The following is a 16,101-nucleotide window of genomic DNA, read 5'->3' as shown; positions in this document are numbered from 1 at the left end:
TGACACCTATGCCTTATACTGTCATCACTGCCACCCTGCTGCAACTGACTGAAGCATCCTGATGCCAGGCTGAGCATGCATGACGCATGATCCCGCGTGATCCCTTGCATGACCATCTGACTGTTCTTGGTGGAAGTGACTTGACAGAGCTATCGAGATGAAGTTCTCTAACCTGTACAACAACCTGGCCTGTGGCAGTTTGCGTGTCGCCTCCACATTGCCAGAGATCACTAGCATATCCAGACACTTCCTTGGCCAGCATTTAGTGTTGATGTCTCTCCCACTGAATATGCCTGGGTAATTTTGGGCTGGCATGTTCATTAGAGGCAACCAGAACCCATTGCAGCTGGATGCTGCATTTATCTATGAATGGAAAGAAATTGCTCAACAACAGATCTGCAGTCTGTGCTCAGACAGGTGACTGCTTGCACCTGTCTGAGGTAATACTGTCAAGCACCGTCATTATAACAGTCTTGTACTATACATACAGTGTATATATGTGTTTTGTTTCTTTCTTTCTTACTACTATTGTACATCAGTAAAGTGCAGGAGCCCATTTTTCCAACTAGATAAAAGTCTAATACAACCCAAGAAAACAGCTTAGCCATGAATCACACTTTGTAATATCTGTGTTTGGATATTACAAAGTGATTTTATTAAACAAAATGGCCTATTAAGGTTAAATATGAGCTAAATATGATATTGTAGTCCATTCGTAAGAGTGTTTTGAAGTGCTTATTTTACTAGGTGACCTCTGTGAGGCAAACATACAAAATGCTGTATGCTATCTGTGAGGCTCATATGCAATTTCTTAAATCCAAATCAAATCAAAACAAAGCTTTTTTTTATGTAATGAAAGGTTCATTAAAACAATGTAAATATACATTTCAAAACAATTCATGGCAACAGTTGCCAAGTCATGATGATGTCATGGGCTCCATTCCCCAAATTCCACAGTTAGGTTTGATTTTGAACACTTCAAGACAAACTGCAGACAAAAAAACTAAGAAAAGCAGTCACAAAACTCAAGATGAGTGAAGAAGGCCAGCTGCCATACAAGTCGAGCTCAGTAAATAATGAACTCTGTTTGGAGGGACAATTTTGTGATGCAATCATCAAAGTGGAGGATGTTGAATTTCCGGTCCACAGGATCATCCTATGTAACTGTACGCCGTACTTCAGGTGAGTTGCTTACCTGATAATGTGAAGGACAGTTGACTGATTTATACCTGTGAAAAATGTAATTCATGGTCTTAGTTGGTGAAACAGTGCCAACCAAAAGGAACAGGTTGAATCATAAAACTTTTCTGATAGAAAGACTTTGTCACGGTCAACTGACAGATACACCCAAAACATAATGCAAACATTTGCAGATTTCATCATTACCTTCACAGAGCTCCAGATTCCACTTCAGTAAATGTGCCATTTAAAAAGCACTGTGAATCACTTGGTGATTGTGTGAAGTCTAATTGAAGTGTTTTATTAAGTTACATTAATATCTTCCCCACTGTTATTGAGACAGTAAGACACACCAGACTTCCTGATACTAAAAAGGTTGAACTGTGTTATACAGTTATACACTGAGCAAAAGTTTTGAGTTGCCTCTCATTTTTTTATATTTTGCTTTGAAACAGATGATTTTTTAAAAGTCCACTTGAGCAATAGTTCTGTGTTTTTTTGAAGACTTATAAAGGTTTCGTTTGGACATTTTTCACCCTTTTTAGTCCAGTGCTTGTACCCGATCATTTTCAGAGGAATGGTTTCCTCATCCTCATCAGAAATGGTTTCATGGTTCATGTAAAACCTGTTAAAACCAATAAATAAATGTTAAGAAAAAAAAAGAAAAGAAATGGTTGTGGAAGGGAAACAGAGACTGTAATTAAGCAACATGCACTGGAACTTCCATAAGGAAAGGAAACAGACTGAGGTATGCCAAATTACGCAATAACTAGACTAAATATCAGGGTAAACTGGCCCTATGGAGTTGATTTCAATATTTGTCATAGAGGTACAACAGTGAGTGTTTAGAGTTAACTTTAAAGCACGGTGGAGGCTCTGTCATGGTGTGGGACTGCATTGTGTTTGGCAATAGCTTCATAAACATGCTGCCAATGTAATAAAGACATTGAAAACCCAACAATCAAGTGCACTAAACATGTACAAACTCTGTTTTGGAGTTACTTGGAGTACTTGTGCATGACATAGTTTATTATCTTGTTGCCTCCACACCTTTTAATATTCTCTACTCTGTCTCCATCTCTACCCTCAGGGCTCTTTTCACCCACTGCAGCGACCCAGACAAACAGGTCTTCAACATACCTGGCTTGTCTTCTGAGATGATGGCACTCATCATTAACTTTGCATACACCGGCTCAGTTTCCATAACGGGGGAAAATGTAGTGGAACTTCTCATGGCAGCTGATCAATTCAATGCAATGGACATTGTGAAACTCTGCTCTGACTTCCTCGGGGAGCAACTGTGCCCAGAGAACTGCGTTGGCATTTGGCAGTTCACAAAAGTATGCTTATCACCCGAACTACGCACCAAGGCCTACCACTACATCATCAGTAACTTTGAGCAGGTTGTTCTTGAGGAGGAGTTCCTGCAGCTAACTGTGGAGGAACTTGCTGACATCCTTGATAGAGAGGACCTCAATGTGCAGTTGGAGACCACTGTGTATGAAGCGCTTACAAAGTGGATTAGCCATGTACCTGTACAACGGAAACAACACCTCACCGCTCTGTTGTCCAAGGTCTATGAACTTTCATTACTACATTTAGTTTGGACTTAAATCTTCAGCATTTAAGTCATAGATTGAGTCGATCCATCTGGGTATAAGGATGCTTTAATATCTTGAGATGTTGCTCTTTTCAGGTGTAGCCAAACCACATTTAAGAAATTCTCTTCAAGAGCATTAAAACCGTATCAGATCTCTACACACATACTATAGAATAAATTATATTTATTAAGTATAGTTGCTAGGGCTATGACTAAAAACTGTCCCTGTTGACGAAAAGGCTAATGGTGTCTGACTTTGGTCGCTCTCTTGCTAGCAATAAGAAAATTAAACAACATTAGGAGCATTATCCTAAAGAAGCTTGAGTTTACTAAAACTGATGTAGTTGAAATTCATAGTCACATTCTCTTCAGTCATCTCTCTATAGGTCCGACTGGGATTGATGACGTCAGACTACCTAAAGGACAATGTGCTGTCTAGTGAGCTGGTGGAGGCCAATTCTGAGTGCCTGTCCATGATAAGTAATGCCATCTTAGACATACATGATCTAGGAAGCAGACCCTTCATGTCTGCCTTGTATCACCCTCTTGCTCGTCCCCGCCTGCCTCATTCCATCCTGCTGGCCATTGGGGGGTGGAGTGGTGGTGAGCCAACTAACGGCATCGAGGCCTACGATTGCCGGGCTAACCGCTGGGTCAACGTAACGAACAACCTCGAGTGTCCTCGTGCTTATCATGGAGCCGCCTTCCTCAACGGGTACGTCTACTCCGTTGGTGGCTTCGACGGGGTGGAGCATTTCAACAGCGTCCGTAGGTTTGACCTGACCACTCACGCCTGGAATGAGGTGGCGCCCATGCACTCCCGCCGCTGCTATGTGAGCGTGACTGTGTTGAACGGGTTCATCTATGCCCTGGGAGGCCACGACGGGCATGTACGACTCAGCAGTGCAGAGCGCTATCAACCTGAAATCAACCAGTGGAGTCTTATTGCACCGATGCACGAACAGAGGAGCCACGCCAGCTGCACAACACTTAACAACCGGGTGGGTGAAGTAAAACAGTAGCAGAGAAATAGAGTAGGGTCTAAGGCACACAGGCCTAGAGACCTGTCAGCAACCTTTGGTAACAACCAGTTGCTAGGGGAAAATGTGTACTCCTCAGCTGGTTAGGCAGTGGTTGTATGAAAGACTCTACAGATTTCTACAGCAAATAGTTTGAGTATTTGCAGTAAGTCAGAGTACTCCATGCAAACCTCAACAGTCTGCTTACGACCAAAGGAAACACAAGGAGGCTTGTGGTGCAAAACCTTCCTGGTTACAATTTCACAGTAGTGACAGCCATCAACCTCCAGCAACCACTTGCCAACCAGTCAGGGAATACACATTTTTACAGTGAAGCGAGGTGCAAGATAGGTCACAAACTGGTTTCTATGTTCATGTTTTCAAATTTAAAAGTATAGTTTAAAAAGTTGAAAAATATACTAATATATATCTATTTTGTTTCTAACTGATCACAAGTGCATCTTTGCATTTATGTACAGTACTTTATTTGAGTTGACTTGTCAACTAAAATATAACAGATATTAAAAAAATTGTAAAACACACACATTTGTTAATTGTCATATTTTTCAGTTGGACACTTGGGTACTGAGTATCGGTCTTACTTCACAAATGATGTGGAAACATTTCACTTACAGGTAACATTGTTTCCAACTGAAATCTAAGAAATGTAAAAATTTTTAATGTCCCTTTTTTGTTTTCAGATTTACATTTGTGGTGGACTCAATGGCAACGAGTGTCTGCAGACAGCTGAATATTACAACCCAGAGAGCAACCAGTGGACGATAATCAGTCCCATGAACAGCCGCCGCAGCGGGATAGGTGTCATTGCATATGCGGATCATGTCTTTGCAGTAAGACCACAAAGTAGTGCTGACACTCACGTAACATACAAATCAAATCTGTAATGTGCTTTGATCAGCAAGGCTTAACACAGATTTGGCTGACACAGAATTTGGCTAACTTTGTTTTGTATTTATCAATGATCAGATTCCTATCCTGACCACAGGTTCAGAGAAGGCATTCTTACTCATTCTATGTATTAATTTAACTGATTAGTGATGTTTCTGCCTCTCTTTTTTTTTTTCATGTGCCTCATTCCCAAAATGTTGTGTCTTTGATGATTTCACATTTCACTCAGTACAACAGAAATACTTATTCAAAACCAACATTGTCATCCTCATCGTTCCATAGAGGACATATGTTAGAGACAATTTCAAACTTATCCTGCAATACCTTTAGAAAAATGAGGGAATAAGCCAAGTGATTAGAACTCATCCTCTGGGGACGGTAGGCCTTTTAGCTGTAAATTTATCTTGCTATTTGCCTTAAAACCACTTATTTAGTTGTTTTGCAGCTGCACCCTTTGGTAAAAAGCAAAGATTTTAGTCTCACCTTCTGAGACACACTTCTTTATTTAGCTAGCTACCGTTTAGTATTTATTTTCTATTCAGACTAAGTCTCTATTCAAAAAAAGGAAAAGTTATCATTAGCAGAATGCAGTGACCTTACCCTGGTGCTGACCTCAGGGTCTTTGATCAGGCTTATAGGCACCAAGGCCTGTCAGGGCTACTTTAATCTGTTATAGGAAGAAAGGACTGGAACTCAATGTTCCTTTTTGGACTAAAGGCAAAAGAGCTGTGAAGACATTTATACTGAAAACACAAATACTTTTTGTTGAGGGCTATTCATCTTTGTTGATAATAGCGTGGTGTAATAGACAACAGCACTTTAATAGCTGTAGTTGAGGCTTGAGTGAAAAAAGGTCTCATACAGACTTCCACAACAGCTGGCTTTAATTCAGAAGTCATTTTCACACACCACTGCACCCTGATCTTTTCTAGACATTCCCAACAAATGCGGGCCTGTGAAAATGCAAATACTGGGACGTTAATGGGCCTTTTTTAAACAACTTTTATGTGTAAACTCCATATAACAGCATGAGAATATGTCAGGTAGCTGTTCGCTTTATCCAGGTAAAACCCTAAACCAATCAGAGTATTTCCAGTAGTCAGATCACACCTAAGGTAAACAATTTCCTTGTATCTGCTACCTATTAAGGGCAACTTTGGACAATATTGCAACTTAATTCTTCCGTCACTTTCTGGAGTATCTGTGCAAAAGCAGCTAAAGACATATAGCAGGTGCATTTTCTTACAGGGGTACGGTGAAGCTGGTTACACTTACATTCAATCATTTGAGCCACGTATTTACTTTTAGGTTGGTGGCTTCGATGGAAACAACTATCTGCGCACCGCTGAGGCTTACAACCCGCATACCAACACGTGGAACCTCGTGTTCTCTGTGCTGACCCCCCGCAGCAACTTTGGCATTGAGGTAATTGATGATCGCCTCTTTGTCGTCGGGGGTTTCAACGGCTTCACCACCACTTCGGACGTCGAGTACTACACCGCTTTAACCAATGAGTGGTATGAGGCGTGCGACATGGATATTTTCCGCACAGACTTGAGCTGCTGTGTGATGTCCGGACTTTCCAACCTGACTGAGTACACCTTTCCTCGTGACTTCCTGCCACTTGAAAATGTTCTGAAATTAGCAATGGAGTCAGCAGAGTCCACGTAAAATCTTTAAAGTGCAGTACTGCCATGTGTCAACATCTGAGTCTCCAACATGAAGGACTGAAATAAATCTTTAGAGCATTAAACTGCTGGTGAACTGGACATTTTATGTATGTATCTCAAAAACTTTCAGTAGGAGAGCCTGCACTGTAGATACTGGGTTTTATTAAGAGAATGCAATTGCAACAATAACAAATTGAAAAGATTTTTTCATTCCCTGTAATGTATGGCTGCTGAGCAGCCATACCAGACATGCACACAGGGTGACCAGATCACAATAAGCCGCATGTCGGACTTTTCAACTCTTGCTAGGTAAACACCATAAGAATAAAGGGAAGTTTTCACTCTCCCTTGTTATTTCAGCTGCGGTTCTGTCTGGTAACAGTCTATAGGTTTGAGTAAGGATGTATCCAATATTTTACAGTTGTACTAGCCAATACCCAATAAAGCAATTCTTACTTTTATACCAAACTAGTCAGTCTCAGCTTAGTCAATTTACTCTTTCACAGTAGAGCCTATATTCTGAATAGTCTTCTGTCTAAACTCAAGATTAAAAAAAAAAAAAATCTTAAAATTAACTAAAAGCGAGGCTGTCTCTGCACTGCACAAACCAAACACAAAATGTCGGCATGTTAGCCAATATTATCGTGCACCCTTAATTATAACACTGGGCTAACCTGGCCAAATTACAAACAAAAATCAATCACAACCAACATGGACTGTAGTAGCCGTGGAAGGAGAGAGGAAGTCCTTTCCTATAGTCCATCTGACCATATTGGCTTTACTGGCCAATAAAAGCAGTCCACTCAGCCATGCTCTTCTTGTAAGATGATGTGAGATCTCTCTCATGGATTTTGTCCAAGAGAACCTCCGTCTGTATGACGGAAAGCAGAGTGGCTACACACTTTGGGTATGTAAGGTGAAGGGTGTAATAGTAGGCCATAAGGTATAAAGCACCCTCGGTAACCAAGTCTTTTGGAAATGTGGTTATTGGCACATCTCCTACCGCTAGGATGCAGTTGGATGGACTCACAATCAGGACTGGGCAGGAGAGAGGACGTTTCATCAGATAGGTATTAGGGTCTTCTTGGTCCTTTAACACATAACACAGACATACTTTTGTAAGGATGATGCACTTTTGTTTCAAACACATAACTAAAGCTAAATTACAACAAAAGTTGAGGTTCTGAGAAAACACATCTGAAATTGCTACTTTTAATTATTCTTGATGGAATTACTGTTCACATCTGTCTAGCCTTCCTGAAAAACAGAAAACCAAGGCTACATTTAATTAGGTATCATTGAGGTGATAAAAATGTGCTACCACGTAATGCATCCATGTTTGTATTTACTGGTCACAGAGATCTAACCTGTGAGAACCCTCATTCCAAAAATGTGTTTTAGGTGCCTTTTGAAGGCTTAGAACATATAATATGTGAATATAAAATACTTTGGCACTCATCAGAAGCATTTTTTAATACTGTTGTCCCAAAAAGAACAAAAACAAAAAACAACTACTACATTTTACACAACTCACCTCAAGGACATGCACCAGAGCCTCACTCGCATCCCGTGCCCTCTTTGGAGGAGCAGAGGTGGATGGGAACAGTGATGGCAGCACATGTAGGATCTCAAGAGCCTGTTCAGCTATACAGAAAAAAGAATCATCATCTCATTACCACACTTAAACAAAATCCTCAAGCATGTCCAGCAAAATCGCTGGACATGCTCGTAGGCAAGAAGTGAAGCAGCACATGGCGGGGAGAAATGAGGGGTGAGAACAGACACAATTTTGCACCGGAGGTTTTCGGGAAGCTTTTATTTTGGTATTTCCGTTGATTCGTACAATAAATTTGCATATTAGCCTAAACATTTAGGTTTAACATTTAACATTTAGATTTAAATATAATATTTAGATTTAATATTTAACATTTAGATTTAATATTTAACATTTGATGAAAAGTTACAAATATTTTACTAAATGTTGTAAAAAATTACTTGAAAAAACATGTTTTTGTAAGGTTTTGAGCTAAATGTGGAAAAATGTTGCCGTTAATTTCAGCATGTTTCAGTTTACAAACGGCGCCCCATAATTATCAGACTATTTTTGCCGATTACTGCTCACAATTTCTTTGTATTTTGACTTCAAACAACATTTTTTTTTGCGATTAAGTGTCAACAGAGATACAGAAAAGTGGTTACACCTAAAAAGCAAGGTCACTGAAGGCAGCGGTGTGGTTGTACAATGGTGCTGTAACCTTGTCCTGTCACCAGGGGGCGACGTCAAAATATCTGCTGTTGTCTTGTTGGCCCTTGGCTTACGGTGCATTCCAGATTGAGTCGGAAGTCAGAATTCCTGAGCTCCCAGTAGTAATTTTCATCTGGAACTCCCCCTCAACTAGTATTTCCTTCTTGGAAAGTCAGAGCAGGCAGCCTCAACAATCCAAGATGGTGACAGAGAACATAAACATAATCTGCTCTGTCACTCACCTGTATTTGTGACTCATGATATAAGCCACATGCTAAGCACTTACCACATTCTATCAATGAACGTGCTGCAGCTAAAATAAATCCCATCTTACTTTGCTTTTCTGACTTTCCTGCTGGAATGCACAAACTCGGGAATGACGTCACTGCCAAAAAGGACCACAGACATCAGAACATTGACACAGCTGCCAGGTTGGAAAAGTGAAGCAACAAAACAAAAAAACTGTACTCCATTTACAGGCCACCAGGGGGCGACCCCTGCGTCTGTAAAAGACTTCTGGCCCTATAGAGGTCTCTGGGACCTCTGTGAACAGTTCCCTGATGTGTTCAAGGGTTCAGTTTCTCATTTCAGAACACAGCTGAAATGATCAAGACTCACTGAAGGGGTGTGAAATGTGTCTAAATCTAGGGAACAGAGGCCTGATCGACGATATGTTCTGCAGACTCGTGTCTTTGTTCATAAACAGAAAAATGAAGGTAAAACACAAAGGCTTCCTTCAGTTTGACCTCTCAAAGGTCAAGGTCAGTCCAGTCTAACATGTTTTACTTTAACATGAAACGCTGCTATGACCGAGTCTCAAACAACAGAAAATCCAGAGTCTGCTCATCAGCTAACGACTCTGTTTTATGCTGTCGGTGGGTTAAATATCATGAAACGCCTCATTCAGTCAGCTGCATGTTCTTTAGAACCAAACTGGCTGCTCGAACTGATGAATGATACCACACTGAGCTCTCTGCAAGGGAACGAATGAGCTCGATTCCCTAAAATATCAGCCAGCGAGTCCAAACACACTGATTTTTACTCACGGATAAAATGATGTTAACTTTTCTATCAACTTCTTTTGCTCGTTATCACCTTATTAACTGTTCGGGGGTGAGAATGAAGCCTTGTACAAACTCTGGGTAAAGTAGTGTTTAGAAACGAGAACACTGAACGGGAAGTTAAAACACGTCATAGACACCTCAGCTTCACTACTGGAACTTCAACATTATGCACTACACACTGTACAGTAATGCCACTGTTTTGCACATGTCTCAACTCTGTATATTTTTATATATTTTATTTTATTTTTACTCTATTTAATTTGTAAAAATGTGTATACACACACACACACACACACAGAAAAACATTTAGTATACACATCCAGAAATGCATATACTATTATATATTGTACATATATTTATTAGTTTCAGATTAGCCATCCTTGTATTTTGCTTTGTTTACGTTATTGTATTTGCACAACTCTGTTGCTTGTGAAGCTCGCACACAAGAATTTCACTCACATGTACTGTACCAATGTACCTGCACATGTGATGTGACAATAAAAGTGATTTGATTTGATTTGATAAAAGAAAAAGGCGCAGCGGTGTTCCTTCTCCGAGTGGGGGGGCTTCTTCCGTCTCCAGGCGTCTTCAGGAGTTTTTAAGTTTCCTTGGTGTAGAGGCTAAGCCTACGCTTGAAGCCACTGAGGTGGTCGTTAACGGGGGTGACGCGATGTCACTGGTATGCATGAATGTTCACAGTCCAATAAATCCAGCAGTATGTATCTTGTCATTTTTGGTCTTTATTCCGTATCGACATAGCATAACAGCGCAACGGTCACAAACTGTTTGCCTTCTCAATGACACACCTGACGCCGATTACGTGCGTCTACCTTAAATACCTTTACATTACATAATCAAAACAGAAAAAGGTAACCTCTAGTGACCACATAAGGTATTAACCCAAGAATGGCTCCTACACCCCGGCCCCTAATTGAAATGGCTATCAGACATGGCAATTCTAATCACAAAGAAAATAAGGAGCCACTAATACAGTCTACTTTAGACCTATACATTCACATAAATAAACATAAGTAACACACTTTTAGATTACAGTCTCATGTAACAAGCAAAGTTTGGTTACAGGTCTTTCCAGAATATTAGTCTTTGTTTTTAAACGTGCAGATCGCACAAGTCCTTTTTTGTCACAAATGGCTTCCAGAACTCTTCCAAGTGGCCAGGAACCACGCGGTGCAGAAGAATCCATTATAATGACTATATCTCCAGGTTTTAGATTCTTCTTCTTTTGGTTCCATTTTTGTCTCTCCTGTAACAAAGGCAGGTATTCGCGTATCCATCGTTTCCAAAAAAGGTCTGAGATGTACTGAGCCTGTTTCCATCTTCTCTTCAGATACATATCCTGAGGGTCAAATAGTCCGGGTGGTAAAGATGGTTTTCCTTTCATCAGGAGGATGTGATTTGGTGTAAGTGGCTCTAGGTCTTTTGGATCATCAGAAAGCTTTGTGATGGGTCTGTCATTTAAAATTGCTTCAATTTCACATAGAACCGTATTTAAGCCATCGTCGTCCAACTGTTGTTGCTGAAGAACGGATCTCAGAATCTTTCTGATCATACGAATTATCCGTTCCCAAATTCCACCATGATGTGATGCTCCAGGCGGATTAAAACTCCATCTTATTCCAATGTGTCGCAAAGCATCCGCTATTTGGGTATGTTTCAGCGATTCAAGAGCCTCCCTTAACTCTCTGTCTGCTCCGACAAAGTTGGTTCCATTGTCCGATTGGATGTGAGCGACTTGACCTCTTCGACTCACAAAACGACGCAAAGCATTAATGCAGGCATCTGTGTTTAGAGAGCTAGCCACTTCCAAGTGCACTGCTCGGCTGGCTAAACAGGTGAAAATGACTCCATAGCGTTTAGCTGTACCTCGTCCTCTTTTCACTTCAATAGGTCCGAAGTAATCAACCCCGACATTGGTGAATGGTGGGTTATCTGGCAAGATTCTTTCCTTGAGTAAATCTGCCATCTTTTGCTCCAAGGCTTTTCCATGATATTTCCTGCAAAAATTACATTCTGCGATAACCTTCCTTACAGCTGAGTTGGCCTTTGTGATCCAGTATCTTCTCCTTAGTGTGGATAAGGTGTGGTTACGACCGCTATGACCAAGCTGTTGATGAATGTGCTTTAGGATGAGACTTGCTACATGTTGATCCTTTGCAAGAACAAAGGGATGCTTTATTTCTTCTGGTAAGGAGCCCTTTGTCAGTCGTCCCCCAACTCTTAAGAGGCCTTTATCGTCAAGATAAGGATCTAATCTATAAATTGAGCTGTGCCTGCTCACAGAACCTTTCCCACTTGACAACGTAGCAACCTCCTCTCCAAATCGTTGTTGCTGGCAAAATCTAATAATGGCAAGCTCAGCTTCCAGAAGATCCTTTGAAGATAGTCTGTACAGTTGCGTTTTCTTTACTTTCTCCTTTGTAGTACCTTTACAAATTGGGTTATCTGAGTAAGGTTGCCGTCTTTTTTTCTTATTTCTCATTGAACGAAGGATTTCCTTCAGTCTAAGGAACCAAGCAACAGCAACCTTGAGCCTTCTCCAGTCTGAGAAGTACACCATCAATTGACATGTAGCATCTAGCAATTCTTTTACCTGAGTAACATTTACTGTGGCCTCACCTTTGACTTCAGGGTCCTCTGGTTCTAAGGAGCATTCCATTAAATTGGTTGGCCAATCACTTTCCGGCTTCTGCAGAAAGCTTGGTCCTTCGATCCAGCGGCTGCTATGAACAACGTTCCCAGCCTTGAGCCCTCTTGTAGCATCATCTGCTGGGTTTTTCTTCGAGCTTACATATCTCCATTGTGATTGTTTAGTTGCAGTTGTAATGAATGAGACTCTGTTTGCCACAAAGGTAAGGAATCATTTATCCTCATTCATTATATATTTTAATACAGATGTACTATCTGTCCAAAATATAGATTGCTCGAGTTTCATTCTCAACTGAGCCCTTAACATGAGATCCACTCGGACGGCAACTACAGCAGCTGTTAGTTCCAGACGTGGAATAGTGACAGGTTTTAGAGGTGTTACTCTTGCCTTGCCCATCAAGAACGCGACGTGGATGGATTTCCTATTATCTTGCATGCGCAGATATGACACGGTTCCATATCAAGATTCACCAGCATCTGAAAAATGGTGTAGCTGTGCATGTGAGAGAGGTCCAAACTCTCTTGGTTGTATACACCTTTTAACCTTGAAATGGGAAAGCATTTGCAAATCACTGAGCCAACCTTTCCACTTTTGCAACATGGTTTGGGGTATTGGTTCATCCCATCCCAGTTTCCTTTTGCAAAGCTCCTGCTGCATTCCTTTGGCAGGCAGCAGGACTGGTGCAAGAAATCCCAATGGATCGTAAATGGAACTTGATATTGATAACATTCCACGCCTAGTACAGGATTTTTGAGGGATATCCATTGTGAAGTTGAATGTATCAGTTTCCACGCACCACTGCAAGCCCAGAGCTCTTTCTACCGGAAGTTTGTCTCTGTCAAGATTTTATTCTTTCAAGTCTTTAGCCCTTTGCTCCTCAGAGATACTTTGCAACAGGGTGCGATTGTTACTGACCCACTTGGTCAGTGTAAATCCTCCCCTTTGACTGTGCTGAAAGATCTTTGACCAAATCGACAGCATCTGAGGTGGAGGCCACACTCTTTAAACAGTCGTCCACATAGAAGTTCTCTTTCAGCGTTTCACATACCTTGTCTAGGAATTCAGTCTTATTGTCCTCAGCTGTTTTTCTCAAAGCGAAACTGGCGCAGCTAGGGGAAGATACTGCACCGAACAGATGAACAGTCATGCGAAACTCAATTATGTCCTTGCTCAGATCTCCATCTGGCCACCATAAAAAACGCAGAAAGTCTCTGTCTTCTTTGGCAACTTTAACTTGATAAAACATTGCCTTTATGTCACCCATAAATGCGACTGGATCCTGTCGAAATCTAAGCAAAACCCCAAGCAATGTGCTTGTGAGATTAGGACCTTGTAAGAGCTGCTTGTTTAATGATGTCCCCTGGAATGATGCCCCACAGTCAAATACAATTCTTATGGATCGTTTTCTGGGATGGTAAACTGCGTGATGAGGAATGTACCACTTCTTTCCATTTTCGCAAGACAGCTGCTGTGAAGGTATTTGCTCTGCATATCCATTACTTATCATCTCGTCCATAAAGTTTTTATATTCTTTATGCAACTGTTCATTGTTGAGAAGTTTTCGTTGTAGACTTTGCAATCTTTGTTTAACTATGGAGAAATTGTTTGGCATCTTTATGTTATCCTTTTTAAAAGGTAACTTCAAACAGTAGTGTCCGTCTTCCATTGTTGCAGATTTTTCCATGATCTTCATGAACTTAAGGTCCTCCCTTGACAAACCCTTTTCCTCTGTAACCCTTTCATTAAAGTCATAGTTATATTGACTTTTCAGCATCTCCTCCAGCTTACAAACAGATATCCTATTTACAACTGTTGGTGGGTGCTCGCTGTCCAAGTTGCTTTTACCATCTTCCATGGGCCCATTTATGACCCAGCCCAATGCTGTTCTTATAGCATATGGGCCATTCCCCTGGCTATGAATGACCTCCCATGGTTCCAATAACTTGGGAGCGTTGCATCCAATCAGCAGGTCCACATTAGCCATTATGTGGGGAATTTGAACCTTTGACAGATATGGCCACCTGATCAGATCTTCTTCCTTTACAAAGTTATCCGTGGTGACAGGCATCCTTTCCTGTGTTAGGATTTCTGGAAGTTCATAGAAGGCATTGCTGCCTAAACCAGAAACTTCAAGACCAGTAAGTGAGTGGGCAGAGACGACCTTTTCTTGACCCATCGTTTGTAACAGGAAGTGAGTTCTTTTGCCCACAAGATTTAGCTTTTGCATGAGGTGCTCTGAACAGAAGCTAGCTGAACTGCCAGGATCTAAAAAAGCATATGTCTGTATGACATGACTACCTTTAACAGACTTTATTTGAACTGGCAGAATGGAAAGCAAACCGCTTTCTCTTCCGGCCCCTGTATGACCACAAGTTTTTACATTCTTTGAAGAGGAGGGCTCTCCATAGCATTCAGGGCTTACACCATCGTTATCAATATGGAGGACAGTGGGATGACCTTTACCACACGTTCTACATATCAAACGCTTAGCACAGTCCTTGCTTATGTGCCCAGCACCTAAGCAACCAAAACACAGCCCTTTCTCCTTTAGAAAAAGCATTTTGTCTCTGTGCTTCTTCCGCTGAAACTGTTGTTTCATTTTGTATAAGTTCATACTCAAGTTTAAAACAACAACTACACTAAAGCTATTCTGTTATACCTGTATGCAAAAAAAATGTTTCATAGTTCAGCAATACTAATCAATCTAATAAACTTAAACCTACACCATCCTCCCTATTCTGGTATTTTAAAGAGTACTTAGCATAAATATTAAGCAACCTAACTAATAGGGTTCCAACTCCCAGCAACAACAAAAATAAATAAATAAAAAATAGGGAACCACCCCTCACGCTCCACCTCATGATGCTTAATCGACGTAATCAACCTTAATTTGATGCAGTGTGAAAAAAATGCACAGAAATCAATTATTTTTCAAGAAATATTAAATAGATTCAACATCTTTCTTCAACAAAATTGCAGACTGCACAGATGGTACCTTCCCAAAGGAAAAAGTACTATAGCTTACTAGGGTATATATATTAGACTTAATAGTTACTATATACAGTAATGGACTTCTATTCATTTTGCATCAAATTAAAACTTTGGGTGTCAGATAATTATTTATTAAAAGCTAGACATTTTAAATGAGAATAAGAAAGAAAAGTATGTCTTTGTGCCCCCTTTTCCCTGTTAATGCCCTATCGGCCCCCCTGGCTAAACTTTGCTAGATCCGCCCCTGCACAGTTACCAGCGTCAGCTACGTAGAAAAAGATCCTGGAGTAGAAAGTAATATTAAATACATTCTAACAACAGCTGATCAAGCTTAAACGTGCTGCTGTTGTTCAGCCGCTGGTTTCCTCTTTCTGGTGCAAAGTGGGCCAAAAGCAAACTAGAGACACGGACTCACGACAGAAAAGCTGATCAGCTGATCGTTAAGCAGTTTCATGATTGAAGTAGCAGCAAGAAGAGGCAGTCGCTCCATATATCGTTTGTTAAGCTTAACGCAGGAATGCTTTACAAACATTCAGAGATGGACTTACACACTTGCTTTACTTCTCTCGGGGATAACTTTGTCGGAGATGAAATGCCGGGTTGCTAGCGAAGCTCCAAATGCTATCCAGAGCACCGACAGGTCCCGCATGCCACAGCCGCTCTATCACGTGAGGCATACTGCTCAGACGTGCTAACGTTCTGAGGTGAGTTACGGCGTGTTGCAAGTTTTGTGAGGTGCTTTCGTGATATTTAATG

General features: G+C 40.9%; 1 protein-coding gene across 1 annotated transcript; it reads left to right on the top strand.

Annotated features, from left to right (window-relative positions):
- Positions 1-1,030: 1,030 nt before the first annotated feature.
- Positions 1,031-6,410, top strand: LOC309697891 (kelch-like protein 10; the record flags this gene model as incomplete). Its single annotated transcript, XM_082520099.1, has 5 exons — positions 1,031-1,182; positions 2,270-2,753; positions 3,166-3,780; positions 4,500-4,649; positions 6,016-6,410. The coding sequence occupies 5 exons, from the start codon at positions 1,031-1,033 to the stop codon at positions 6,376-6,378; spliced, it is 1,764 nt and encodes a 587-aa protein (XP_082376225.1). The 3' UTR covers positions 6,379-6,410.
- Positions 6,411-16,101: the final 9,691 nt, after the last annotated feature.

Source organism: Aulonocara stuartgranti, assembly GCF_965226115.1.
Source record: "Aulonocara stuartgranti genome assembly, chromosome: 20".
NCBI classification, from domain to species: Eukaryota; Metazoa; Chordata; class Actinopteri; order Cichliformes; family Cichlidae; genus Aulonocara; species Aulonocara stuartgranti.
This window is presented reverse-complemented; position numbering and strand designations above follow the sequence as displayed.